Genomic DNA, 27975 nt, shown 5'->3' on the forward strand with positions numbered 1-27975 from the left:
TGCAATATTAGGTAGGCTATAACCTTCCTTTATATACCTTTCAAATTAAGTTAACTATAGTATTGGGAAAAAAAATAACTACCATGCATGTTCAAGCAAGATCTTTACATGTGTTCATGTATTGGAAAATAAAATATAATTTTTCCAGTAGAATGTTTGCAAACACTGTCTGAGGTGTTTTCTCATACATGTGAGATGATCCATTCTCGGATGCATCTGATGTCCTGCTTTAAATGCAAGTGGTTTCGTCACATTGTTTGAAGCAATCACTGGCCACGTAGAGGAAGTGGTTCCCAACAGGTGTGAGCCTCCTGCCTCACAGTTATCAACACCAGCCCTGCACACTGCCAGAGAGGGGAGACAGGAGTCCGCTGGTGGGGAGCACATGCAGCGTAGGCCAATTGCCTTCCGTTTGAGAGGTTTGAGCTTCGAACGATTAAACAAGTGGCTGGCTTTCCCCTTAAGTCTTTGTGTGATTAAGACTTAGGGCAAGGGCAGTATGAATGGCATTTCCAAAGGCCTCCCAACAGGACTAACAGCAGGCTTATAATCCAAAAGATAAAGTACTTACGTTTATTAACACTTACTCATTTGCTGTATTTTTTTTTTTTACAGTTGATTATTCCCACATCCAGGGTGCCCCACTCACCAAATCTAAGTAGCCTCAACAATGGTATTATGTTAAATAACACAATGTTCATAATTCCTTTCTATTAGCTCTTCTTATATTGCTTAATTCATTTCTTCTGTGATCATTGTGATCGAAACATAATAAATATGCTAAAATATGCTAGTTTTGATTAGAGGTGTTTCTTGTATTACATTACAACCAACTGGATCCAATTTGTACCAAGTCAGTGGTAGAAGGGCTGCAACATCTTTGCCCTCAACGAAGGCATCCAATACAACTTTATGCTCTGGTCTCAGCAACTTTACCCAACAAAATACCCATTTGCTTATCCTATAATGGGCCTGATTGTATCATCTTTTTTAATCCTCTTCAAAACGTTAACTGATCTTCAATTGTGGATCCTCATTGTCAATGTCAACACCTTAACCATTCCAAATGGTTCTCTGATTGGTCCAGGAAAAACACACTCGGAGGTTTCCAGATACCACAGTATCTCCAAACTCAATAAACAAGATAGACCTGGCAAGGGCACATTGTATTATTTTCTGTGGCATAAGATGCCTTACTGACGCAGTTCATTGGTAAAACCACGAAAGAACAACCACTTGCATACAAACAAACTGAAATCATAGCATTCGACAATAAAGCCCATTAAAAGGAAGGATTCACACAAGCTCATGTGGCATATGCCACTGTGTGATAATACACACTGCAGGGCCTTCCATACCATGTACAAAGGTGCACTTATCTAATACATTAGGCAAGGGTGGTTTTGTGAGGCTAAAAGCTATTAAACAACCCACTCCAAACTTTTTAAAAAACCTGTTTATTGATGGGGGATGAGCCTGGACCTACTCCTTATCAAGGGTCAGACAGTTCCCTTCCGGCTCTGTCACAGAAATGCAATGGCGCTGTCTAAAAAACACATGACGCATCATTCGATTTCACAGGAACATACCACTCTTCAGTGCTCTCATCAGACCCGGAATGGAACAAAAGCACTTTTGTGCAGCCGAGCCATGCCACACCGGAGCGGTGTGTGATATTAGAGTGAATGGAGTCTGCGATGCACACTCACAAAGGATGTTTATTAAAGACCACATATGTGAAGTGGAGCACATTAGTCTTTTTTCTTTTTTTTTGCCTCACCCATGCGCTCACTCTGACCTGGTGCAGCATTGAATGTTTGAGAGATGAGCAAAAAAGGATCTTAGCCTCTGCACATTAAATTAGTTGTTCTAAATTAGGCCTTGCAGTAATGAATTACTGGACTGTTGTGTCTTTATTCACTAATGCCCTTTTATATCATGTCCCCTTGTTGTTCAGCCTTACAGTAAATATCTCCATTGGGACAGACAAGATTGGTTCTTAACTGACTTATGTTGAATTACTCTCTCCCACCTAGAGTGCTATATCCAATCATACACTCTCTCATAGTAGGCTATCGGTTATGTTTCCATCTGAAGCTGGATCACCAAAGACCAACAGTAAGTTGATTCCACTTTATTGTGCTTCTCAAGTACATTTCTCATGCTCACGTATAAAGTCCCTTGCCAACTAAAGCACCAGTCTTCCAAGTCCACCTGTTTCAAATACACCTGTTTCTGTCGTTGTATTCAATGTGAACGAAAGTCTGTATGAATAAATGTGACAGTAAAATGTCATGTATATACTGAGGCAAATCCAGAAGTGCAAAATAAATGTACGAGTCCCAGGACTGTCATAAATACCAATCCCCTGGACGTCCAAGATCATAAAGGCAGTTTGTAACTTCCTGTGTGACTGATAGATCTGAACAGAGCATCAGTGTGGATTCCTTCCTTTGTTGTGATGGGTTTAGATATTCATAGTCCAGTTGAAAAGCCATCCATTGAAATGCTAATGCAACCTTATCTCTCTCCAGGGGCAGAGTCCTCCATCTGGACATCACATAGCCTATTCAATGAGAATTGCACGCTCCAAGGACAGTGATTGGATTTTTATTTTCCAAGGGAGCCAGAATCCAGCCCAAAGCCTCATTTAAAAAGTCAATGGTGCTGAATCACTCGCATCTGGTTTTTGCCCTACAATTGTAGAAATAAGTTATAGTTTTAGAATGTCATTAGCCTAAGGTAATGGGGAGCCTTTGCTGTCAGAAACACCATAAATACCATTCCGTTAAGGAAAGGGCTGTTGTCATGATGGCCACTAATTCTTACGACCGTAACACTGATTCTAACAGCACTAACACTGATTCTAACATAAGGAGGCGACACCTCTCCACAGAGCACGGTAGTCCTAAATGCCAGATAAGTCTCTATGAGCTAGGCTAGCTAGGAATACACAACACACTTCTTGGAATGTCCAGTTAGGGAAGCAACTATAATGTAGCATACTGCTGTCAGGCAACCTGTAGGTTATTTTTCAGACCACTGCTGAGTCGGTCTACTTTGGCTACTTACAAATGTTTTATCTGGGGTGAGGGGGAATGTGTAATTTCCAGTGTGCCAACTATACAAGCTGAAGCTTAGTACATTTCATTAAACAATTAAATAAAGATTTACATTATTCCCTACGCATTTTATCCATTTACAAGGTGACTTGTAAATGGATAAACCCTAAGACCCAAAACACTACTGCCATCTACTGTCGTACAGTAGCCTAGACATATTTCTCCGTTAGCGTACTCAGTATTCCCAGTTGTTCTGATCTAGAATTGATACGAAAAAGTCTTGACTATATATATATATATATATAGAAGGCCACGTTATATAAATTAAAACATTTTGGAGATGAATTTAGTAATTCATGTGCGGGTTATGTCAAATGTTGATATGAGTGTCGTTCCCCAAAATTACATGAATGAAAATACGCCTTTCCTCGAAAACCTAGGATGTTTCTCTGGTTTCAAACACCATAAAAAGTGGTTACTTTGAAGCTGTTATGATAGAATAGTGAAATTATACAAAGTGACAAGAAGACCATCACTTTCGATGGTCTTATAACATCTACTTCTTTAATAATCAATCCGCTTGGCACTATTTCGTGATGATGTTGTGTATAGAGGAAATGGGGGGAAAGTACAAAATATGGTAGAAATTATACTAAAAATAACATTCATATGTTACATTTTACACATTTGTTTCGTATTTTAGCAAATAGCATGGTTTTAAAATAAGAATCTTTAAACATATGAGTGCATAGTGTTGCTCCGCTGACCCAACTCCTGAGCGGAAGTAGTTGAAGCACTCTTTCCGGTTTCGGTGTAGGTAAGTTTGAAAGAGCTTTCAGACGTTTTCTTATTAATGAAGGTTTTAAATGCTTCGTTTGGTGCGTGCCTAGAGAGATGCATATGGTGCTCATATTCTATGTGAAAAGGCATAAAAGTTGCTAATTATATGTATCTGGGAAATTGCGGCCGTTTAAAAAAAGAACAAGGACTGACTTGGCTGACTGCTAGCAATGCTTAGCGGGTTCTTTCTTTGAGAATCGTTTGGTTAGCCTCTGATTAATTCACTGATCCTGAGGAATTGCATGGGTTTTGACTCCAAACCTGAACATGACTGACTTGTGTTGGATTTGAATAAATTAGTATTTTATAGTATACGTCTGTTTTTATCACAGATGTTTATTGTAAATCGCGTTGATGTGCTATGGCTTAGCATGCTAGTTACCTACCTCTGATGTCATCAGAAAGCGCCTGCGTCTCACGCTAGCAAGGCGTCAAGCAGTTTCGCGCTTCGCCACCTTCTGCAGAAGATCACCTGACTTTGGTAAAATATCTATAGGGAAATATGATTGAATGAACTAATTTTGTTTTTATATATGGAATATTTAAATTATAATGATTTACAGTCTCGTCAGATCTAATCCAGTACAAATTAATCTGTAACTGATAATCAGGAAATCATCGTCTGCTGGTTATCAAGACTTTAACATACCTTGACGTCGGAAGTCTGGTCCCAAAGTTTTGCAAGCGAGGTTTAGCTACAGGTTTCTGTAACTAAACTGTTAGGTTTCTCAGTGCGTGGAAATGTTGTTATGTTTCTTGGCAGCTGTTCATTATTTCTCGAGCGCGATCGTCCAATATTAATGGGAAAAGTAAACATAATTTTGCATTTAGTTTACAGCTATATTGAACCACTTCCTTAGCAGTTGGCTTGTTCTAGGTTATCATTCTTATTGTTTGCATCGCTGCTTTATGTTGTTTACTTGTAATCAAATGTGGAACTAAGTTTTAGTAATGCATTTGTGCTATTTATCCCCCCTCCAACGTATGCATTTACAGAGGAACATGAATTTCCATTGAGATTAGAAGCAGACATTCGTCTGCCTCACCTAAAGCGCAACACTGTCTCTCCCGGCTGCAACCATGGCCTTTGTGCCAGCCCCCAGCCCCACGGTGGTGGATCAGACCACCCTGATGAAAAAGTACCTGCAGTTTGTTGCTGCACTCACCGACAACAACACACGTAAGTAAACAGGATTTTGGAATCGCAGATGTCAAATGAGAAATGAGATTTTTTTAAGGCAAATGATGAGAGCATTTTGCTTTAGCCTGGGTAGGTACGTGTGAGTGTGTGTATGTGTGCTTTGGTAAGTATGTATGTGTGTTGTCCTTGTACCACAAATCTGGGCGCTGAAAGTCAAACTGATAAGATCTGAATGCCTGCTCCTTGAGGCAGCTCTGTTGTGGAGACCCAGTACATGCCTCTGATGTACTCCACTCTGTTCACCTTTCAGCTGATGAGACCAAGCTGAAGATGATGCAGGAAGTCAGTGAGAATTTTGAGGTAGGTTGTAAATCATTATGCTTTTGCAAAGAAGTCTCTTACAATAGGTTTCCTCAGAGCTTGTGAAGTCGGACTTATGGTGAACCGGTCAGTATTCTAGAATACCTCTGGGTTCTATGCCAGGAGTTCATAGTTCTTGCTGATTGGTCCCACTTTTGCTGAAACAGCACCTTGTGTAACACGGGGGGTCTCTTCGTTTCAGAATGTGACGTCTTCACCGCAGTACTCCACCTTTCTGGAGCACATCATTCCACGCTTCCTCACCTTCCTGGGGGATGGGGAGGTGCAGTTCCTGCAGGAGAAGCCCACACAGGTAACAAGAGCAAGACCAGTCAGGGAAATCTTACTCGCCCCAGCATTGACATTCATAAAGAAAAGATAATGATGACCTCAGTTGATCTGGGAGGCCAGTAAGATTTCATTCACCAAAGGGCATCTTTCTCATTGGTCCCTCTCGCGCCTCTAACAGCATCCCTTGTGAGGCACCGAAAAAACAACTGTAGTACTTTTTCACACAGATTTGCAAGTTCGAATGGAGTAGGAGTGTTATTTATTGTAATTGGCTGCCGCCACATTCACTAATATCTTCTGCTATGAGGCATCTTGCCTGTTTGGAGGGATTGATTTCCTCTGTGGGTAATGCTAATGCTAGCATGGCACTGATGTCTCTGAAAAATCATGTCCCTGTTGCAGCAATTAAGGAAGCTGGTCCTTGAAATCATCCACCGCATTCCCACCAATGAGCACTTGCGACCTCACACCAAGAACATCCTCACCGTCATGTTCCGCTTCCTGGAGGTCAGTCCTGTCCCAGTTACCCATTAAAACACGGTTTGCTTCTTTGCTTGACATTGCCAAAAAAGTTTGTCAAAGCTGAAAATACATTTCATGAATTTACTATAATGAACACCGAATACTGATGGACCAGATACTACTGGACTACTGTTGTCAGTAACTTTACTGCACCCAGTACATGGCTGCAAATATCAGAATCATGCAGCAGACACCTGCAGTTGCTAATGAAGTCCTTTGACAAACAAATTGTGTAAAACAATGCTGTTTGTTAACCATTGTAGATTGAGAGTGAGGAGAATGTACTCATCTGTCTTCGGATAATCATCGAACTCCACAAGCAGTTTCGCCCACCTATATCCCAGGAGGTAAGACTACATTACCCCAAAACCATTTACCCATCTATAGTTTAATAGTATTTTGTACAGCCTGTAGTTGGAGGTATTATTTATTGAGTGTTCTTTGTTAGTTGAGTGTAACTTTTCTGTTCTTCCTCTAGATTCATCACTTCCTGGACTTTGTGAAACAGATTTACAAAGAGTTGCCTAAAGTAGTGGTAAGTGGCCCCACTCATTCAGTTGTTTCCATTTACCTCTCTGTTAAGTTTTGTGTGCCCTTCTCTAATTGTGTCGTCTGCTTGTGTGCCAGACGCGGTACTTTGAGAGCCCCCAGGTCATAGCGGAGAACACGGTGCCCTCCCCTGAGATGGTGGGAATGATCACCTCTGTGCTGGTGAAGACGGCACCAGAGAGAGATGACAGCGAGACGCGCACGGTCAGTACACACACACACACACACACACATACATACACTGACAGAGACACTCTTCTCTACATATGTTTCATACTTGCTGTTAGTCCAGTCATGCACGTTCAGGCACCGTCAGCTGCTGATGCAGGGATGAGAGCGATGATCTTTAGCCCGGCAGACACCGTTTGGGTGTGTCCTTGTGTGTGTGTGCGCAATTTGCCACACAGGCCGGGCGCTGAAAGTCAAACTGATAAGATCTGAGCATCTTGGCTGGCGGAGTGCTGTGCAGTGTGGTGACAGTGTAAGCTAAGATTCAGAGATCCCACAGAGAGATGGCCATTGCCTGGTGGGCATGTTGTACTGGGACTGTCCCACCCTGATGTTCTAATGACACAGACCCAAAAGTCATCGGTGCAGCATTACACCCCCACCCCCATGATAGTTCAAGTAGAAAGTGTTGGATAAGGATTGGCCACTTGGGGGCATCACTGCTCTGTTATTTTGACCATTTGAACATGAACAAGGTTCAGTACAAGCCCCACACCTTCCATAACATAACGTCCTTTTGTATCCCTTCATGGTATGAGCAGGCATAGGATTTGGCCTTCACTGCAAAGATTAGGGGCTCTGGGTGGGTTGATTTGTTGGGGATGAGTGAACACTTGTAACACTTTGCATATAATTTGTCCTCCAGCACACCATTATACCACGAGGCTCACTGTCACTGAAGGTGTTGGCCGAACTTCCCATCATTGTAGTGCTGATGTACCAGGTAAGTGGACAAATATTACATGCTGTGAGATTTTACATGGCAAATTCATGAGAAAAATACTTCCACCATATGACAATTCTGGGTATTGAGGTATTTTTAGACTGTAAAATGAAAATCAATGGCAACAGCTGTAACATGAATACAGATTTCTTATGCTGTGCGCGCTCACAGAGTAGGACTGTCACCTCTGCGCTTGGCCAGGGCTCTGCAACCCCAGAAGCCCAGGCCTGGGATAGATTAGTTATTCATGAGGTTGGCTCTTAATGTGGAGGGCTTCCTCTGGTGTGGAGGTCACAGTTGCACAGGTTGTATTGATTCGAAATCGATGCGGCTAACCCGTGGGTGGGTGGGTGTGTGACTGTGTGTGGAGGTGTCGGTGGTGATGGTGTTCCTCTCCTCTTCCTCTCTCTCTCACTGCTGCAGCTCTACAAGCTCAACATTCACAACGTGGTGTCGGAGTTTGTGCCACTCATCATGAACACAATCATGCTGCAGGTGTCACCTCAGGCCAGGTAGAGAACTCTGTCCCTCTCTCTCTCTCTTTCTCTCTCTCTCTCTCTCTCTCTCTCTCTCTCTCTTTCTCTCTCTTCCCCCTCACACTCACCTATGCAAATGCAGTAATGATTTTATACATGTTCATTTTTTTTTTTTTTTTTCCCATATGAATATTTGTAGTGCAGTTTTGGTTTTAGAATGTTTTTGAAATATGATTGCTATTGGAATGGCCTGGAAATGCCTGGTTGACCATGACATTGAACTTCATGACTGCGATCCCCGTTAATGACACACCTATGCTTAACTAGAGAGAGGTTGCACCGTGTGGTGCATCATTCCACCCTTTGATTTTGGCCATGGCTTACCAATAGGGGTAGCTATAGCCCAGGGACAGGACCTGGAAGTGATATTGGATATGTTTGAACATTATTGTGGAAGTGTTGAATGTCAGCCTCTGTTGTCAACATAAGCACTCTTTGAAAATGAAGCCCGTTTCAACCTTTCTCCATGCCGCGCTGACAAACGGCATCATTTTTATTTCAGGCAACACAAGCTGTACAACAAAGAGCTGTACGCGGACTTCATCGCCGCCCAGATCAAGACCCTTTCCTTCCTGGCCTACATTATCCGCATCTATCAGGTACGCCATTCATTCCCAGCACTGTAGTGAAGTGCAGATGCTTCTCGCGTGAATGCATGCATGTATTGAGCGTGTTGTCGCTAATCTAGAGGCTCAGTTGAGTTTGAATCGTACAAGTGAACTGACTCTCACTTCGTTGATGGAACGAGACTCAAAGTGGGCAGGATTCAGAATCGCTCCCCTTCGTTACCTGAGTGAGATTCAAATTGACCCGCCACTGCCTGTTATAGGGGTTTAATAAATTAAATCAAGCTTGGGCCTCTGTGGCGCTGGGTAATTTTGTCTCTCACTCTTTGATTTCCCCCAAAGTGTTGTCCAAATTGAAATCTTCACCTTGCCTGGGAATGGAATCGGTGAGATAATGGCCGATAATGACCGTGTGTGTGTGTGTGTGTGTGTGTGTGTGTGTGTGTGTGTGTGTGTGTGTGTGTGTGTGTGTGTGTGTGTGTGTGTGTGTGTGTGTGTGTCAGGACCTGGTGGGGAAGTACTCTCAGCAGATGGTGAAGGGGATGCTGCAGCTGCTCACCAACTGCCCCCCGGAGACGGCTCACCTGCGCAAGGAGCTGCTGATCGCCGCCAAGCACATCCTCACCACTGACCTGCGCAGCCGTGAGTGTCTCTCGCTCTCTTTCTCTCTCACACACACACACACACACACACACACCACTGCCCTGTGCAGCCGTGAGTCTTTCACACACACAGACTTCTTGCTCTTTCCCTAAGTCTCTAATCCATAACTACATATGATTTTGATGAAGGGAAATTTGAGAACACTAATCTGATGTTGAAGATGTATTTTTTTTGGTAGTTACTTATTGAGTAAATGTGGACACCGAAATCCAAAAATGAAAAAGCGCGTTCGACTTCGGCGCTATTAAAATTCCATCGGTGGGATCCCCTGACTGGGCTTCAGTAAGCCTGCTGTGCAATGCCATCCCAGACTCCTCGCTGTCCTCCCCTCAATCAATAGCGCTTCGGCAGGGAAAGTGATATACTCTGTCTTATCATTAGCCCTGTGGAGAAATCTAAATCAATCAGGCACGCTAAACCTCCAGGACTCCTTATTGATGTGACTAAGAAAGATGGGTCTGTGTGTGTGTGTGTGTGTGTTTGTCTGTGAGTGAGCGCGAGTGTGTGTGTGTGTTTTCAGAAGGAAAAAGTAAATCATGATAAAACTGAAACTCTTTGCAGAGTTCATTCCCTGCATGGACAAGCTGTTTGACGAGTCCATCCTCATCGGCTCAGGGTACACAGCCAGAGAAACCCTGAGGTAAGACACCCGACACCCCCACATACATTCATACACACACACACACACACACACACACACACACGCACACGCACACGCACACGCACACACACGCACACACACGCACATACATAAACACACACACCCCTGTTCGCATCTGTCTGCCCACTGCCCTCCCACCTTACCCCTCCACAACCTCCCGAGAGGCTTTTGACATGGAAGTGATTTGTTATGAGAAGGGGCTCGGGAAGGTTCCGGAAGCACTGGCGCACGGCTCGTTGGTGGATGGCGACGTTGACAGTGATGTTGAGCGAAGGCAACGTCTGTGGACATTTCAGACGTTTCCCCCCAGTCAGTGGGCCGGGTTCCAGTCCAGCTACCATGAAAGGAGAGGATTGGGGGGGGTCGGTGGGTGTATGGGGGTGGCAAGAACGAGGCTTGGCAGAGTGGAGCGCTAATGTACCAAAGCTTGAGTCGCCCCAGCGCGCGGAAGAGAGGCAGGTGCCCGCATCTCTTTGCCAGCCTGTCACTTCTGCAACGCGTTCCGTCAGGGGGGGCAAAAGCCCATTCTGGCAACCGCTTGCCTGCCCGCTTCCCTTCCTTCCGCCCCACAGGTGCCGCGCGGCTGCCAACGCTCCCTCTCGCCCTCAGCCGAGCAGCGGCCCAGCCGTCAGCCCTCACCCGGCAAATTCGCCCAGGCGGCTGATCTGTCAGGACCATTATTGTCATTTATTCCTGCCCCCCCCCCCACTTCCCATCTCCCGCTCCCTCAAGTCACCTCGCTGCCAAACAGCTCAGGATGGAGGGGGAAGATAATGAGCCTTGCAAAATCAAGAACTTGCGAAGAGATCGGAAGTTTTGGAAAAGAAATCCTTTCGTCTGGAAAGCCGCAAAAAATTCCCCTGACACCGGGGAAATTCAGATTGCTAATGGAGTGCGGACAATAAAGCAATTGCTTTTTAATGACATTACGAACACTGCTGATATTAAATTCAGAGTCTGCAGACATACATCTTTGAAAATTTGACAGTAGAAAATTCCGATAACTAATATAGTAGCTCATTAAAGCAATGGCCTTTTGAATGACATTGCTGTCACTCACCACTGTTTCATTTAGTGTCTTTGATCCCTTTTGTCCTCCGTGTCTTTTGACCTTTGACCCTCTCTTCCCCCACAGACCGCTAGCCTACAGCACACTGGCGGACCTGGTGCACCATGTGCGCCAGAACCTGCCGCTCACCGACCTCTCGCTGGCCGTGCAGCTCTTCGCCAAGAACATCGACGACGAGTCGCTGCCCAGCAGCATCCAGACCATGTCCTGCAAGCTGCTGCTCAACCTGGTGGACTGCATCCGCTCCAAGAGCGAGCAGGAGAATGGAAACGGCCGCGACATCCTCATGAGGATGCTGGAGGTTAGGGCCACCAAACACACCAGTGGTGTTTTGGCTTGAATGACTGAGTGTGTTGATGTAGGCTACACTGACCAGGAAGCACTGAGATCTACAGCAATGGGTATTCATGTGTTGTAGGCATAGGTTAATGAGTTTATTTTAATCAGGTTGATTTCTTTTAGCATTTGTGCTAGATTGTGACTAGCGAATAGAGACCAGCAAGGCTCAAAGTCCCCATTGAATTGGCTTCTGCCACCAGCCCACCTGGTTCTCTAAAACTATTCAAGTGAATGAAGTTTGATTGAGTTTTCTGTTGGCTGGTTTCCAATGGAGCAGCAGTTCTGGAGGAGTAAAGGTTGATGAAATCAAAGCCTTCTGTTCTGTGTTGAGTAGCTTATTAAATACATTTGTCACTTTTTTTCTCTGCCAGGTATTTGTGCTGAAGTTCCACACCATCGCTCGCTACCAGCTACCCGCCATCTTCAAGAAGTGCAAGCCCCAGTCAGAGCTGGGTGTGGTCGACACGGCGGTGGTGGCGGCCCTGCCGAGCGTTCCGGCCACCCCCACGGTCGCAACACCTGCCCTCCCTCCCGCGGCGCCCCCAACGCCAGTCACGCCTGCCCCGGCCACAGCCCCGTCCACGCCGTTCGACCGGCCCGGCGAGAAGGAAGACAAGCAGACGTTCCAGGTGTCTGACTGCCGAAGCCTGGTGAAGACTCTGGTGTGTGGGGTGAAGACCATCACGTGGGGCATCACGTCTTGCAAGGCACCTGGAGGTAAGGGGTGTAGTTAGCCCGTCATGTCCTTAATGGTTATGGTCAAAGGTTCCTTTCTGGTTAGGCTGTAATAGTTTAGCACTTGTAGCTGTAAAGTTCTCCAAAAAGTACCACGGCTGCTGGATTATCATGCTGGTTTATCATGCATCCACAAAGGTGTCTGATCTTGTGAGCGTCAAGCATGAGTTTTGCAAAATTGTGGTGCCACTCAAAGTGAAAGGGTGAGGGCGTGTGTTGAGTGCTAGCCGGACTGTTGTGCACGTCGGCGGCAGCGAGAGAAGGCAGGCGTGCAGACAGCGGTCTGATGGCTGAAGTTTCCCTATCTGCACTAATGGTGGTGATTTCACGCCACTGTTCAGAGGAAGTAAACAGTTTTTTACGCTAATTTCCATTGAAGTGAATCCCAGATTTATGTGCTTTATGGCTGTGTAGACACTTTTTGAAAATTGGTCCTTTCATCTTGGCTATGTCCTCAGCGAATTGCCTAACTTTCCACATCTTTAGAAAAGGCAGGTGTGTGCAGGCACCTTGGTCAGCTGCTAACGGCCTCGCCTGGATCTGACAGACTGCCACATTGCAGACATATGCACATCTCATCAAAGTTGCTTTTATGGGCAACACTGCAAAAAAAAGAAGGATTTTTGCCTATGCTAGAGCAAAATATTCTTGAACACTCTGCAACATTTAGTGTTGCAGATATTATGTAAGATAATTTATTATGCTCTGGTACGTGGGTAATGCCATGTGCACATCAATTAGTTTGATAAATTCCTCAAAAAATGTTCCTTGCTTATTCTGTTCCAGATGCCCAGTTCATTCCCAACAAGCAACTGCAGCCCAAAGAGACTCAGATCTACATCAAGCTGGTGAAGTACGCTATGCAGGCCTTGGACATCTACCAGGTAAAACCGCTCCCTCATCCGCTAGATTGTCTTGGCTGTAGACTGTATGGAAGAGGCCAGTCCTGATGCGGGTAGCTGAAGCACTTGGACCTGTTACTGAAACGGGGATGCCTCCGCTGTTTATAGCTAAAATCTTACTATACCTAAAAACTGGTTACTTATTTTCAGAGTTCTTATAGTATTGTTTATTTAAAAGAAAATTATCTGAAAGATTTGGTACTGAAACTGTTAAGCTGGCAAAGGCCACAGGGTTGGAGTCGGCCCCATATCACAGAGCCCGCCCCCCTCTTGGCTAGGTACAGATTGCAGGCAACGGGCAGACGTACATCCGCGTGGCCAACTGCCAGACGGTGCGCATGAAAGAGGAGAAGGAGGTGCTGGAGCACTTTGCTGGCGTCTTCACCATGATGAACCCCCTCACCTTCAAGGAGATCTTCCAGACCACCGTGCCCTACATGGTGGAGCGCATCTCCAAGAACTACGCCCTGCAGGTGAAGCCTGACAGCTTTCCCTACATCGCGATATAGTGACTCGTAATCGCTTCTTCATGTTAAATGATTTTAGGCTCGAGCACAGCCATCAGACATGCATGTTCGTCTTTGAGCTGAGTTAATTATGCAGCAATAAACGTAATCATTTTTTTCTCGGGCACTCAAGTTCTCTTCTCCATTTATTTGAAGCACTAATGGACCACTAGGGCAAACATTCCATCAATTCCTCTGAAAGCCCTCCTTAAACACTCTAGCATTGGGGCTTGACTGTTCATTACATTAGTAGAGTCAAACCCCAATGCGCCAATTAGTTACCTTTTGAAATCTCTCAACTGAAGTGGTTACAAAATGTTTGTATAGTGTTTTCAGGGATATTAAAAGGTGCAAGCCACACTTTTTTGGCAAATCTATTGAATTGCTCCTCGCAGTCCTCTAGCTCAGACCGAGCCATAGACAAATCCAGCCAAGCAACACGTTGCTTTAGGAGCACAGAAGGCCCGGGTGTAATGTAATTGGCTGTTGAGCTCATCTGTCAGTAACCTTTTCCGGAATCTCAGACTGGGTGCAGACACACGCCTTTATGAGGACATCCTTTGGGGTGTTTTTCTTTCTTGTACTAATACCCTGTGGGTTCCCCTCCTTCCTCTCCAGATCGTTGCCAACTCCTTCCTGGCCAACCTGTCCACGTCGGCCCTGTTTGCCACCATCCTAGTGGAGTACCTGCTGGAGAGGCTGCCGGAGATGGGCTCCAACGTGGAGCTGTCCAACCTCTACCTCAAGCTCTTCAAGCTGGTGTTCGGCTCTGTGTCCCTCTTCGCCGCCGAGAATGAACAGATGCTGAAGGTGAGTGGATGGGGAGGGGGGGAGGAATGAAATTAAATGAAATGGAGTTGATGCTCCTTGTCACTTTAGGCTGGTTAAGTGATGCTCTTGCATGGTGAGCATGAGAGTCGGGGTTGTGCATAGGGATCGCGTGGCAGTTGGTTATCTCATGAAGCACTGTGTAGGAGAGGATTGCATTCAATATGTCGCGCACGCTTCCAACTCCACCCTCACTTATATTAAGCACAACGCACGCATAAAACATCCAACATCATGGAGATGCACATATGCACTTACACTCTCTCTCACACACACACCCCCACCCACACCCCAGCATTTTCTCATAAACACTTTATGCATAACATGCACTTTAATACAGTCTTGCACATTGCACTCAGACCTGTCATATCGACACACACACACACACACACACACACACACTTTAAAGCTCCCATTCCCAGTGGTGCCATCAGATGCTGCAGTGATCGGGGCGGCAACAGCAGTGATTTCTGCCTAATGCGATGTGTCAGCCGGCGCTCTGAGAAATGGCACTGGCACGTCCGATTGACAGGCGAGTCCTTGCTGAAGGTCACACACAAAGAGCCGTGAATGGGGGGTGGGAGGGGGCAGAGGCGGGGAAAAGGGGGGGAGGGGTTGGTACAGGCAGGCCTCCTTGCCTCAGTTCCTGCGTCGGAGAGACCCTGATCAGGGAGCGGTTAATAATGTCTCAGCCTGGCAGCTTGGGCTGTTGATTGACGGCTGCAGTCAGCCATACCAGCCATGCCTTTTCCTTTTTGTTCCCCGGACACTTTGGACTTTTCTTGGCGAACAAGGCACGGTGTTGTAAGGGAAAGACCAATTAATTTCTCACACCTGGCAGGAGTTTTGGGCCTGCTTCCAGTTCTGTTTCACTTTCTCCATCTATGTCTCTCACACACTCACACACACTCTTTCAACTTTCACATCTAGTGAGAAAAACCAAATTTGCAGTTGGAATTCTCTCTGGCAGCCTCTTAATTTAGGCTCAGGGGTGACTGTTAGGTGTCTGTAGCCTTCGCCGAGTGCTCAACGGTGAGGGGAGACGAGTAGAGGAGACGAGTGAGGAGTGGGCTTTGACCCTCTCAGCCTGAGGATGCTGGGAGTCGTCTCCTCCACTGAATCAGTGTCCTTCCCCTCCCAGCTTGCTGTTCTGCTGATGTCTGGCAGAAATACGATCTTGACCTTTTTCCTTCATTGTAAATGATTTTTCTCGTCTTTCCATCGAAGAATCCGCGAGCCATAAACCATTCTGCGATTGCGCGACGTGACAACTTCTCGCAGAGCTGCGAATGGCGGTATTAAAGTATAAAGAATTGGAGCAGGGCATCTCGATGACCCTTTAGATGTGAGAAGCCAGGGTCATTGTTTTCGTTTCTCTCTCCCCCTCTCTGCTACCTCTCTTTGAGCCGGAGAAGAGTAATCACTCATCCGCCGCGCCGTCATCCCTTCATTTTTCACACGCCCGAAGGCCAGCAGCAACCCTGCCTGAGCTCAGCAAGCAGGCCCAGGGGAGCCATCCCTGAAGGACGATACTGCCGTCTCTCTCTCGTGTGTGTGTGTGTGTGTGTGGACGGTCACGCCGCTTGTGTCAAATAATCTGTCGGGTCTCAATAGGGAGAGAATGGCAACAACACCCCCAAGGTCGGCGGTTCAGCAGGAGCACTTAGACTGTGTTGTTTAGCCGCCGCTCTCGCCCAGGGTGTCCGACACTACTTTGGGCACATGCATTTTTCATCATCAGCCCCCTTTAGTTTAGAGGATCACAGCCCGCAGATCTTATCTGCGTTAAAACAAGACACCGCTCTATGGAAAATGATCATTGGGATAATCTTACAACGGCTCGTTTCTCAGTAAACTGGTGGTTTACGCTACTAAAATATGGATAATGTGAGAAGATGGTTTCTTTGGACTGTATGATTGTTGCATTTAAAAAAAAAAAAAAAATGTAAATGCTGCTCTGACTATCTTTTTCCGTGCCAGTATAATGTAGTGGCACTGTTATACACTGTCCCAAGAGTTACTAATAAGGTGGTGTGGTCGCGCTGGTACACAGTAGCATCTCTCCCCCCCCCCCCCCCGGGTCCCAACCACAGTGAAACCGAAGCGTCAGTGGTGGATCATGATTGACACTGACAGGATAGAGGCCGCGCTCTGTGGTCATAGGGAAGGACCAAAGACATGCAGAGCAGGAAGCGACCAAACAACCTGCAGATGTGAAATGCTCTCAGAATGAATGACACGCTTGAGGCAGAGGCCTGTTGACTGCTGCTTGAAATGTTTATTAGATACGTGAGCACTTTCATAACTAGGGAGATATTTCTTGGTGTTTTTATTTATTCATTTTTTTGAGATGTTGAGAGGCCTGTGTGTGTCTCTGTGTGTATTTGTGCGTCTGTGTATGTGTGCTGAACTTAAGTGATTCATTATTGTTTCTCTATTACTTTGTCGGAAAGTGCCTTGGGCTCTCGCAAGAAATAAATGCAATGAAGAGTTATTATTACCATAAAATAAGCTGTTTGTTTGAGTTGCCTTTGCAAGGTTGAACAAAAATAAATGTGTGGGTGTGTGTTCTCCTCCTCTAACTCTCTCCTCTCCTCCTTCTCCACCTCCTCCAGCCTCACCTGCATAAGATCGTGAACAGCTCCATGGAGCTGGCCCAGTCGGCCAAGGAGCCTTACAACTACTTCCTGTTGCTCAGAGCGCTCTTCCGCTCCATCGGGGGCGGCAGCCACGACCTGCTCTACCAGGAGTTCCTGCCCCTGCTGCCCAACCTGCTCCAGGGTACGGACAGCAATACCGTATACCGCACACTACCACCCACCTTCACACTTTACACACACAGTCACAGGGAGTATTCCTTTAAAAAAAATTGTTAACATCTCTCTCAGGCTTAAACATGCTGCAGAGCGGCCTGCACAAGCAGCACATGAAGGACCTGTTTGTGGAGCTGTGCCTGACCGTGCCGGTGCGCCTCAGCTCGCTGCTGCCATACCTGCCCATGCTCATGGACCCGCTGGTGTCGGCGCTCAACGGCTCGCAGACGCTCGTCAGCCAGGGCCTGCGCACGCTCGAGCTCTGCGTGGACAACCTGCAGCCCGACTTCCTCTACGACCACATCCAGCCCGTCCGCGCAGAGTTGATGCAGGTGAGCACCGGAGCCTGCGGGTGTGTGCCGCGCTGTGCCGTGATTGGATGGTGATAGGCTTACAGTAGTGCAGTCTGTGACGCAAGCAGCTGTGGCCAAAAGTTAAGGCTAAAAGATCATTGCCTTAAAGGTGCAGTGCACAATTCTAATCCAAATCTGTGTGTGCCCTCAAACTAAAGCGACTTTGTATACAGTCCTGGTTCTGTACTCTTTCTCTTTCTCACACACACACACACACACACACACACACACACACAGACGAGGAGGACATCGGAAGCACCAGGACATTTTCCAGTGGCCTGAGGGTCATTTCGGCCTGCTGTGAACAGGTCACTTTGACCAACGATGATATAGCAAGCAGGAATGGGTTGAGGGTTGAGTCCAGCATTAAACAAAGTCATACGGAGCCATACACTATTCCAGCCAGTTAATCGCAGACTGTGCTTTTCATAAAAAGTAAGAAGCAGCACTCATCTGGTTGAGTTTACCTTATTCCCCAAGAAAAATGTTCAGAAGATGGATTTCTCATTGATCTGAATGCTGCAATGTCTGACCTCACTGTGGCGGTGCATGTCATCCTGCAGGCGCTGTGGCGTACGCTGCGCAACCCGGCCGAGAACATCTCGCACGTGGCCTACCGCGTGCTCGGCAAGTTCGGCGGCAGCAACCGCAAGATGCTGAAGGAGTCGCAGCGGCTGCAGTACGTGGTGACGGAGGTGCAGGGCCCCAGCATCAAGGTGGACTTCACCGACTGCAAGGCCTCCATCCAGCTGCCAATGGAGAAGGTGAGCGCTTGTCTAAATCAGTGATCATTAAAGTTTCATTTGGATGGGCCTAATCTGATCTCATTTGGCCACAGCACAGTGTTTGGTTTTACAGCCTGTACTTCAGAGACTGAAGACATTTAATTATGGAAATGTAAATACACATTAGTTGGGATATCTGATAGAGTTTAAGCCCCCTTCACACTCATCAGTGCACATAGAAGCCCAGTTGGTCTCCTCGTTTTCTAATCTGTTGATGGGCAAATCATGTTCCTGATCACAGTGCCCAGACGGGTCCCAGAACATCATGATGGTCATAAGAATGGAAAATCAGCTTAAGTATCGCTGATAGCAGCCTTGTCTGTGCCATGGTCTGCACCAAGATATTGGCTGCCCTCGCTTTGACGTGGGTGTGGGTGTGTGTGTGTGTGTGTGTGTGTGTGTGTGTGTGTGTGTGTGTGTGTGTGTGGGGGTGTGTGGGGGTGTGTGGGGGTGTGTGGGGGTGTGTGTGGGTGTGTGTGTGTGTGTGTGTGGGTGGGTGGGTGGGTGGGTGGAAAAGCAATCGCCACAATGTTCAGCATGCGGAAACCAGGTGGAAATGCACAAGACACTGCTTCGACCTCTTAGGAGATAAAAAATATCGAGGTTGTTTGTGGGCCTATGAACCATACAAGACTTATTGGCATGAAGTTTCAACATTCAAAAAAGAAACTAGGGTTAAAGGTGAGGTGTGTAGGATTTCGTGGCATCAAGCAGCATCATGACTTTCTTTCTAAGCGTGTTGGAGAATGTACATTACTATAAATAGCTTAGTATAAGTAAAGGTATCCATGTCCTTGTGTCAAGTGATGAGGTTACTTAAAATAGATATTTAGAAATTGTGTTTTGTTATTTAGTCTGTAAAACTCCAGGCCAGAGCTTCAATGGACTGTAAATTATGAAGTTTGGCAATGTTGGTTGTTGGCCTACATGGGCTCCAAAGCGTTTTAGTTTAACGTAGCTCTTTTGTTGACAGTAATTTGCAGCAGCTGTGGGCTGATCTCGGTTACATCACCGGGTCTTTTGGGTCCACAAAACAAAGATAAATTCTAGTTCTGACACATGAATGTGAAATTGCAATCCTGGTAGTAATTAGATTTCAACATTGACACAGGGAAAAAGGTTACTTGTGGCGCTAACTACGCCCAAGGCTGTGTTCTAGGTAAAGCCATTAAACAACAAATTGCATTTATAATGGGAGGCTAAATTACCTGTCCAGCAGAAAACAGGCAACTTTGGCGTCACTCTAAAAACATTTGTCCTTCTGGGGCAAGGCCACACCAATGTTTATCTTTGATTTTTGCCTCACCTGTCCCAGTTTGTTTTGCTTCATGTTTTTGCTTGTTTGACAAGAGGATTGGTGCGTCTTTTCTTTTTTTCTATGCTAAATAATGATCCTCTATTGGTCAATTTGGGTTCTCAAACATCTCACAACACAAAATGGTTATCCAGCACCAGCAGCCACTGATGGCTGCCCTTTCTTCTTCTCGACCTTTCAACTGACGCCACCAAATTCAAGCTTCCCCTCCAATGTAACAGTGCAAAATGCCCTCTCTAGGGTCAACGTTGTCCATTCTGGCGATTCCTTTTCCTCGCATCCCAAATTCGTGTTGGCATTTCAGGGTGGCACGAAATCCTCCCCGTAGAGCAACACACGAAGGCCCAGCTTGACAGACTTCCTTAGGGGCCTGAGCTGCTTACTCCTACGTCCTGAATCAACATGAAGAAAGAAAAAGGAAAGGAAAAACAAAATTTATGTTAGTCATGGCTTCTATCTTTCTTTGAAACGAACCAGGACTGAGCTGTATTTGCGTCAGCAGTGAGCTCTGTGACGTGCAGCCACAGTGAAGGATGACTGTTCATTTTTCGCCGTGCGTTTCGAGATGGATACGGACGTCGGGCCATTAGATGTTGGCTGCCGGTTTAATGAATGACCCAGGAAGAGGAGATTAGATAAAGAAGCAGGATGGGGACTTTTCTCTCGTCCCGGTGGACACGGCACGACACGCTAATGTTTACTCACCGCCGCTATGGAAACACTCCGCCCACTTGCAGACCTGTTGACCATTTCTTAAAAAAAAAAAAAAAAGATAAATGTTTTCTTATTGAGTCACGTCTTTGTATGTGTGTGTGTGCAGGCTGTTTGTTTTTCTTCTGTGACATATCACGAAGCCTGACTTATTTGTCGCTCTCTCACATACTCTCTCTCACTTTGATGTTGCACGTTTCAAAAGGAGCTCTCTGGAGAAGCTCTTTCAGAGACACACACACACACATACACACACATATATATACACACACATACATACACACACATACACACACACACACACACACACACTCACGCTCACATGAATTGTATTTACTCACACACATACACACTCTTTTCCTCATTTCAGCTTTGCACACAGAAAAGCCAGAGCCATGAATCCTTGTCAGAGAGGCGCATCTCTCTTTCTTTCTTTCTCTCTCCCTTTCTTTCTTTCTCTCAAAAAAAGAGAAAAGAGGACGGTGTCTTCCTCAGGTAATTAAATAGATCATCAGCCAGTAAGCCGGCTGTCCTGTCCTCTCCTCCTCCTCCTCCACCTCCTCTCCTCCTCCTCCACCTCCTCCTCCACCCCCCTCCTTTAATCAATCTTGGGCCGGTGCGGCTGACGGGATTATTTACTCCGGCTAATGGTTCTTCCTGCCGCTTGCCACTGCTCGGGAAAACACAAACTGTCATTTCTGTAATTGCGTTTCGCGCCTCAAAGACGGATGCTGCCGCCGCCGCCTCTGCCGTGCCCTGCATGCTTTAATTTCATTTGCATGCGGCCGCGGCGTTGCCATTGGCTGCAGCTGCTGTGTGTGTGTGTGTGTGTGTGTGTGAGGGGGGGGGTGTTTAATCTATGCAGACAGCATCAAGGACACACACACACACACACACACACACACACACACACACACACACACACACACACACACACACACACACACACACACACAGACGTCACCCAGTACACAAATACCCATTTACACAAACACACACTCATAAACATGTGCTCAGACACACACACAATACATAAGTCACTCTGTCCCTCCAAGGCAGAGGCACAGCAGTAGCATCCTCCCAGAGCACTTCAGCGCCCATAATGGGCGTGTGGGAGGGAGGGTGTGTGTGTTTGTTCGTTCTCCCCTCTCTTTGTCCGTGCGTGCGTGCGTGCGTGCATGTGTGTGTGTCTTTGTCTTGGTGGAGAGTTGTTCAGTTTGATTTTGACATCGGCCCAGCCGAAGCCAATCTGCTTTTCAGCCGGGGCCTGGAGATTTTTTGCAAATCACCCCTAATACACCCTGTCAGGAGTCTCTGTCTTTCTCCTCTTTTGTCTCTCCCTCCCTTCGCTCTCCCCACCCTCCAAATGATGGAGAGTGATGGCTCAGGTCTCTGCCTATTCCGCCGGCATGCTAATACCTCCCCGGGACAGAGGCGTTAATTGATGCCCCCATTCTTCTCCTCTCCCAGTCCCTGTTAAGATCCTCTGGCACCGGCTCTGGTACATCCATCTCAGGTGCTTGAGCACAGGGCATCTCAAATGAAATTGTGAACCCAAGCAAGAGCTGACTGAAGCAGTCGTCTGCTTGGCGGTGCGTCCCGCTGTTCTCTCCTTCCCTTTTCTCATCCCTCGTTCTCACTCCTGTAAAGCTTATTTGAGCCCACAGCCTCTGCTGTAGTTGGGGGGAGGGTTTAATTATTAATTTAATTAAATAAAAAATAAACAGAGAAGTCACCAATTCATAGTCTGGTGTAGCAATTAGCGTATCTGGAATGTATTCCACCGAGAGTAGAGAAGAACCAGAGGTTTGAAGCTCTCCCTGAGAAAGTGTAGTTGCAGTAATCTGGCTAGACAAAGATCCTAGACAAAGTTAACTTCTTGGTGCTCTTTCCTCCCACCTTTCACTCTCTCACTGGTAGCTGCAGCTCTTCAGAATTCAGAGCATCGCCTCGCTTCTCTCTCCCTCTCTCACCACCCCCCCCCTTCTGATCGCTGGCCCTCTGAGCTCTGAGTGGAGCCGCTCTCGTGAAGGGCAGTGTGGTTTGCGGCCTGCTGGCACCGCTGCGACTGCGAAGGCTGAGCAGCCGTGCTCCGCTGGGTCTGATGCAGGGGCGTGTGTGTGTGTGTGTGGTGGGGGGGGGGGGGGGGGGTTGGGGCACAGAGTGCTTTGACGAATGGCCCGTTTTTAAAGCTGACAATCCATATGGGAATACCCGCTACATGTGTACAAGGCAAAGTGACATTTCAGAATAATGCCCCAGCCAGGCGGAACAGCTCCCATTCTGAGGCTCCTGCTGCCTGGCCCGCTGAAACTGGCACCCTGGGAGGCCACACTCCTAGTGCTACGCTCAGGCCTGCTGCAGTACCTACACACTGGCAGCTGGTTTAGCTTCCCAGAGCAGGAGAGCCTTTTCTCCCAGGTCTGACCCTGTGGGCTGCCAGCGGAGCTGAGGTTGCTCTGGTTCTTTGGAAGTGTGCTCTCTGATGTTGTTGTCTTTGTTGTGTTTTCCTCGGTCCAGGGGGCTTCCTCTGCTCACCTGTTCAAAGCGTGGAGGAAGGGGTGTGTTGTTTAGACTTGGGGTCAGAGCAGTAGATGGTGGTTTGGTTAGATCTTCTGGGTTTTTCCTTTGGCCTATTTAATAATAATAATAATAATAATAATAATGCATTTTATTTGTAGCGCACTTTTCATTCAAAAGAATCTCAGAGTGCTACAGAGCCAGTACATAATAAAAACAGTTCAAATAAACAATAATATTTCACCTGTAGAGCTACTTACGAAGGTTTCACAAAAAGTTTCTTTTCAAGTTGTTTCAAGTCATTGTGCAGCGCATTCTTGTTGTACCGTCTATTCATTAATATCCGCCCCCCTCTCCAGGCGATCGAGACGGCCCTGGACTGTCTGAAGAGCGCCAACACGGAGCCCTACTACCGCCGGCAGGCCTGGGAGGTCATCAAGTGCTTCCTGGTGGCCATGACCAGCCTGGAGGACAACAAGCACGCGCTCTACCAGCTCCTGGCGCACCCCAAGTAAGTGAGCAATGCCCCTCCTGGGGTGCCACCTGCCTGGTGCCAAATGTTCAATTAGTCACCATTCAGAATGCAGCCCTCCACCCTCAATCACACAGCCCACCGTCGCTCAAGGTTCCCACCGATTTGCATGGTTTGGGGTGGATGGGTGGGTGAGGTGGTTTCGAGAGGGGGACATCACCCCCCCCCCCCCCCACTGGCCTATCTCTCCTCTCCATCTGTCTCCATCTGTGGCCCTGACAGCACTGCGGGTGGTTCATGCTCTGCTTCCCCCCTCTCTCCCTCCATCTTTCTTTCTTTCTTTCTTTCTTTTTTTCGTTCTCTTCTTCTCTCGCTCTCTCCCCCGTATGGCTGCGTGCTGCCGCTGAGTGGGCTAATTACTCAGACACTTATGCCTTGGCTGCTGCGGTGTGGTGGGAGGGTTGCATTACGGTGCCATTGATTCCCGAGCCGGGCCTAATTGACTTTCTCCCTCGTCTGTTTACCCCCAGACGCTCGCTGGTACCCACCACCCCCCCCCCCCCCCCCACCCCATCCCCTCCGACACACACACACACACACACACACACACACACACACTCCCTATAATGAAGAGTGTCAGCTGTGAAGCGCCCAGGCAGGCGGGGAAGTCATCTGTCAGATGTCTTGATTCATGGCGTCCCATCTTTTCACCTTTTCCCCTTAGTCTCGCTCCCTCTCCCTTCTCCCTCTGTCTCCCTCTGTCTCCCTCTTCCCCCCTCTCCCTCTCTTTGCACCTTGGCAGATGATGATGATGATGGTCACCACGGAAAAAGGTCCTTTTCAGTAGACAGAATGCTTTCCTAATATCGCAAATGCCAGCAGGTATAATGGAGCCCCATTCAAGTGGCAGCCTCGGTGTTATGAATTTGAATTGATATGGCACTCTCCCTCTCTCCGTCACTCACTCCTTCCCTCCCTCACTTGCACTCTCTCTCCCCCTCCATCCATCCCTCCCTTTCCTGCTGCTCCCTCCTTTCCACCCCACTTCTTGGAAGCCTGGTCTTTTAAATAGCGATAATGAAACGGTGCAATCCATCACGGCCGCGGCTGGCATTTGGCATTATAAAAAGCGGGGCCGAGAGGACGGGAGAGAGCCTCCGCTCTGTCCCGCAGACCCCGGCGGAGCGGGTAAATAATGGCGCGCCGAGTCAAATGCCAACCCAGACACAAATAAAGACCTCCATCCTCCGTGTGGCCACTTCAGGATAGACAGCGCCACTGTGTCACCCGGCTATTTTTAGCCCTCCGCGCCAAGTTGGGGACTGTGAGAGGTGCACCTGAGGTTCTAGAACTTTCCTTCTGCCTTTATTTGTTAAAACGTTTATTTTATTCAAGGGGCTTCCATGATGTCACGTATGTGTTGGACTGCGAATGATGCAATTTCAGCTCATGAATGTCCTTAAGTAATGTAGCACAAGTGGTGCATAATTGGCCGTCATTGGCTAAGACTGTCGAGTATCTGTAGCCTGTTCAGTGCTCGTCATTGAAGGATGTGTATCTTAGTGTTGATGAACTAAACGCTGGTATTTTGGCAGTGCTTAAAGACGTGTGGTTATTTGATTGTTTTTGCCAGCTGGAACCTGGCTGCAGCGTGGTTGCTTGGGGAAAAAGAACATTATGTTGTACAAAGGTTTGTCTGAAGTTTGAACCAGCGGCTGTCATGTTAATCGCAGCCCTTCAAGCTCCTCATCAGGGGACACTACAAGCACTGCGCTGCCTGTATTTAACCCTCGCTCTTCCGGATTCTTCCAGCTTCACCGAGAAGTGGATCCCGCCGGTGATCATCTCGCACCGCTACAAGGCCCAAGACACACCTGCGCGCCGCACCTTCGAGCAGGCGCTCACCGGCGCATTCATGTCGGCCGTCATCAAGGACCTCCGGCCCAGCGCCCTGCCCTTCGTGGCCAGCCTCATCCGCCATTACACCATGGTAGCAGTGGCGCAACAGTGTGGTAAGGCAACGGCTAATCCCTGTTGGAACTATTGCTCTACTAAATAGCTAGGCTAGCTATATAACTACATAGCTAGTCTAGACCTAGAGTTGGTTTGGTTTGTTTCAATTGATCTTGTAGGTCAATTGAGTACCTTGGACCTTGTGTTTGTTTCTATCTATGCACTGTCTTCAATTTTGTTGTGCATTGTCCAACACCCTACCCCTAGTTTTTTGTACTTGGTTAAGGCAGAGACAAATTTGTGATGGCGTGTCTTCTGTGGTGCAGTAGTTTTGTTTTCTTGTGTCGCTTTGCTAGAAAGACCTTTGCGATTAGTTGCGATGCCCAGCTGGGAGGTGCTGTAATGTTTAATAGGGAGAAATGCTGTAAAACTCCCCGTTTCTGTTATGAGAAATTTGGCAGTGAACAATCAGTCAGCAGCTGTCAAGCATAAAAACGCCAAATGTAATGAATTATTAGCCCGGGTAGAATAAATTACCCATGGAATACCCACAATTACTTCCTGGGCTTTGAGCAGTATGGCTCATGTCTCTGCACTCATTCTCCACTGATCTGGATTCAGTTTTTTTGTCTTCTTTCCGCTCCCCTCTCTCCTCCCCCCCCAGGCCCTTTTCTGTTGCCGTGCTACCAGCTGGGGAGCCAGCCCAGCACGGCCATGTTCCACAGCGAGGAGAACGGCTCCAAAGGCATGGACCCGCTAGTGCTCATCGACGCCATCGCCATCTGCATGGCCTACGAGGAGAAGGAGCTGTGCAAGATCGGCGAGGTGGCGCTGGCCGTCATCTTCGACGTGGCCAGCATCATCCTGGGCTCCAAGGAGAGGGTGAGAGGAGGGCGCTGCCTAGGTTTGCCTGTAGGGGGCGCTGTGTTTGTTTTGGGGCTGCTGCCTAGACAAGTGTGACGTCCCTTCAAGGCCTTTTCCCAGTCATTCAGATTTGCTTTCTTTCAAAACTTGCAAATTGAACTATCAAATTTTAAAGAAGTGTGGTGGTTGGATGGTGATAACTTGTATTTTATTCAAAACAGTAAAATGGTTAACTTTGTTATAATTATATCGTAATTAGTCATAAACTGTATCATATGTGCATTCTGTAGTCCCTCGAGAAATCAGTCCCAGGAGTATTTAGTTGATGAAGTGTTTGTGTGTACTGTAAATGGGGCAGACCTGAGTGATATTCTTCCCATTCTCTACCCCTCCCCCCCCAGGCCTGCCAGCTGCCCCTGTTCTCCTACATCGTGGAGCGCCTGTGTGCCTGCTGCTACGAGCAGGCCTGGTACGCCAAGCTGGGCGGCGTGGTCTCCATCAAGTTCCTCATGGAGCGCCTACCTCTTATCTGGGTCCTCCAGAACCAGCTCACCTTCCTCAAGGCCCTGCTCTTCGTCATGATGGACCTCACAGGAGAGGTACGAGCCAACCCAACATGAACCTCAACCCAGACAGCATGCACAGTCCGCACTTTGAGAATTTTGTTTTTAAATGTGGGTGGGGGGGTGCATGGGGAGGAGGAAATCCCTCGTACAGAAACTGAAGGTGTAGAGAAGCTCAGCACATCTAAATGTAAATCGGCACACCAAAGTGGGAAATGTTATTTTCCCGTCCCTGGCTGCTCTGTCTTTGCCTGAGTTATGCCTGGGCCTGATGTGTTACACATGAAGTGTCACCCTTTATCCATCACTCTTGATTAGTAGAAATGAACTGTCAAAGGACTGTCTTGATGGCTTGTCACAGGGAACTTATGGCTCATTTAGAAATGGTGTGTGTGCGCTCGCGCTATTGGGTTGGCTGCTTTTGCTATGAGTGAGCTCTGACCAATCACTCTGGACCACAAAAACGTGGTGTGGCAGTGGTCCCTTAATACGCACTATAGCTATACATTTTCATACAGCTCCTTTCACTGATGTCTTTTTCTGAACAAATCATACAGGAAATTGTAGTATGTGTAAATGTAATATCTGTTAACTTTTAAGAGAAGTTGCAAGTAGTTAGTCTTGCATTGTTCTTGAAAAGAGATATAATTGTACACAATTGTAATTCAAATGCTCAATTGCTGACTATCTAGTTCAGGTTCATACTACATAATCACAGTTCCCAGTAGGGAATCGAGAGGAAATGCATGTAAAGTCCATGTTCCTCTATCACTCCCTCTTCTCGCAGGTGTCTAACGGTGCGGTTGCCATGGCGAAGACGACGCTGGAGCAGCTGCTCGTACGCTGTGCCACACCGCTGAAGGACGAGGAGAAGACCGAGGAGCTGCTCAGCGCCCAGGACAAGAGCTTCCACATGGTGACCCACGACCTGGTGCGCGAGGTCACGTCGCCCAACTCCACCGTGCGCAAGCAGGCCATGCACTCTCTGCAGGTGCTTGCCCAGGTCACCGGCAAGAGCGTTACCGTCATCATGGAGCCCCACAAGGAGGTGTGTGTGTGTGTGTGTGTGAGAGCGCACTTCTGTCAGTGTGCGTGTGTGAGAGC

At 47.3% G+C, this 27975-nt stretch overlaps 1 protein-coding gene across 4 annotated transcripts in view; it reads left to right on the top strand.

The window, feature by feature from the left end:
• The first annotated feature begins 3837 nt into the window (after positions 1 to 3837).
• Positions 3838 to 27975, top strand: part of LOC105888716 (transformation/transcription domain-associated protein) — a 94653-nt gene continuing 70515 nt past the window's right edge. For 2 of the 4 annotated variants that reach the window (XM_031561719.2, XM_031561722.2), the window contains exons 1-26: positions 3924 to 4383; positions 4899 to 5082; positions 5354 to 5403; positions 5606 to 5716; positions 6097 to 6201; positions 6480 to 6563; positions 6695 to 6751; positions 6844 to 6969; positions 7640 to 7717; positions 8141 to 8229; positions 8756 to 8852; positions 9323 to 9461; positions 10044 to 10122; positions 11279 to 11513; positions 11923 to 12268; positions 13073 to 13170; positions 13467 to 13661; positions 14313 to 14504; positions 17138 to 17303; positions 17411 to 17667; positions 18252 to 18452; positions 23379 to 23530; positions 25304 to 25503; positions 26109 to 26326; positions 26710 to 26907; positions 27659 to 27919. In XM_031561719.2, the coding sequence (XP_031417579.1) occupies positions 4983 to 5082; positions 5354 to 5403; positions 5606 to 5716; positions 6097 to 6201; positions 6480 to 6563; positions 6695 to 6751; positions 6844 to 6969; positions 7640 to 7717; positions 8141 to 8229; positions 8756 to 8852; positions 9323 to 9461; positions 10044 to 10122; positions 11279 to 11513; positions 11923 to 12268; positions 13073 to 13170; positions 13467 to 13661; positions 14313 to 14504; positions 17138 to 17303; positions 17411 to 17667; positions 18252 to 18452; positions 23379 to 23530; positions 25304 to 25503; positions 26109 to 26326; positions 26710 to 26907; positions 27659 to 27919 (3834 nt within the window). In that variant the 5' untranslated portion in view covers positions 3924 to 4383; positions 4899 to 4982. Of the gene's footprint in view, positions 3880 to 3923; positions 4384 to 4898; positions 5083 to 5353; positions 5404 to 5605; positions 5717 to 6096; positions 6202 to 6479; positions 6564 to 6694; positions 6752 to 6843; positions 6970 to 7639; positions 7718 to 8140; positions 8230 to 8755; positions 8853 to 9322; positions 9462 to 10043; positions 10123 to 11278; positions 11514 to 11922; positions 12269 to 13072; positions 13171 to 13466; positions 13662 to 14312; positions 14505 to 17137; positions 17304 to 17410; positions 17668 to 18251; positions 18453 to 23378; positions 23531 to 25303; positions 25504 to 26108; positions 26327 to 26709; positions 26908 to 27658; positions 27920 to 27975 lie in introns of those variants that run through there. The other 2 variants (XM_031561720.1, XM_031561721.2) reach the window with 2 other exon arrangements.

Source organism: Clupea harengus, chromosome 23 (genome assembly GCF_900700415.2).
Source record: "Clupea harengus chromosome 23, Ch_v2.0.2, whole genome shotgun sequence".
Lineage (NCBI taxonomy): Eukaryota > Metazoa > Chordata > Actinopteri > Clupeiformes > Clupeidae > Clupea > Clupea harengus.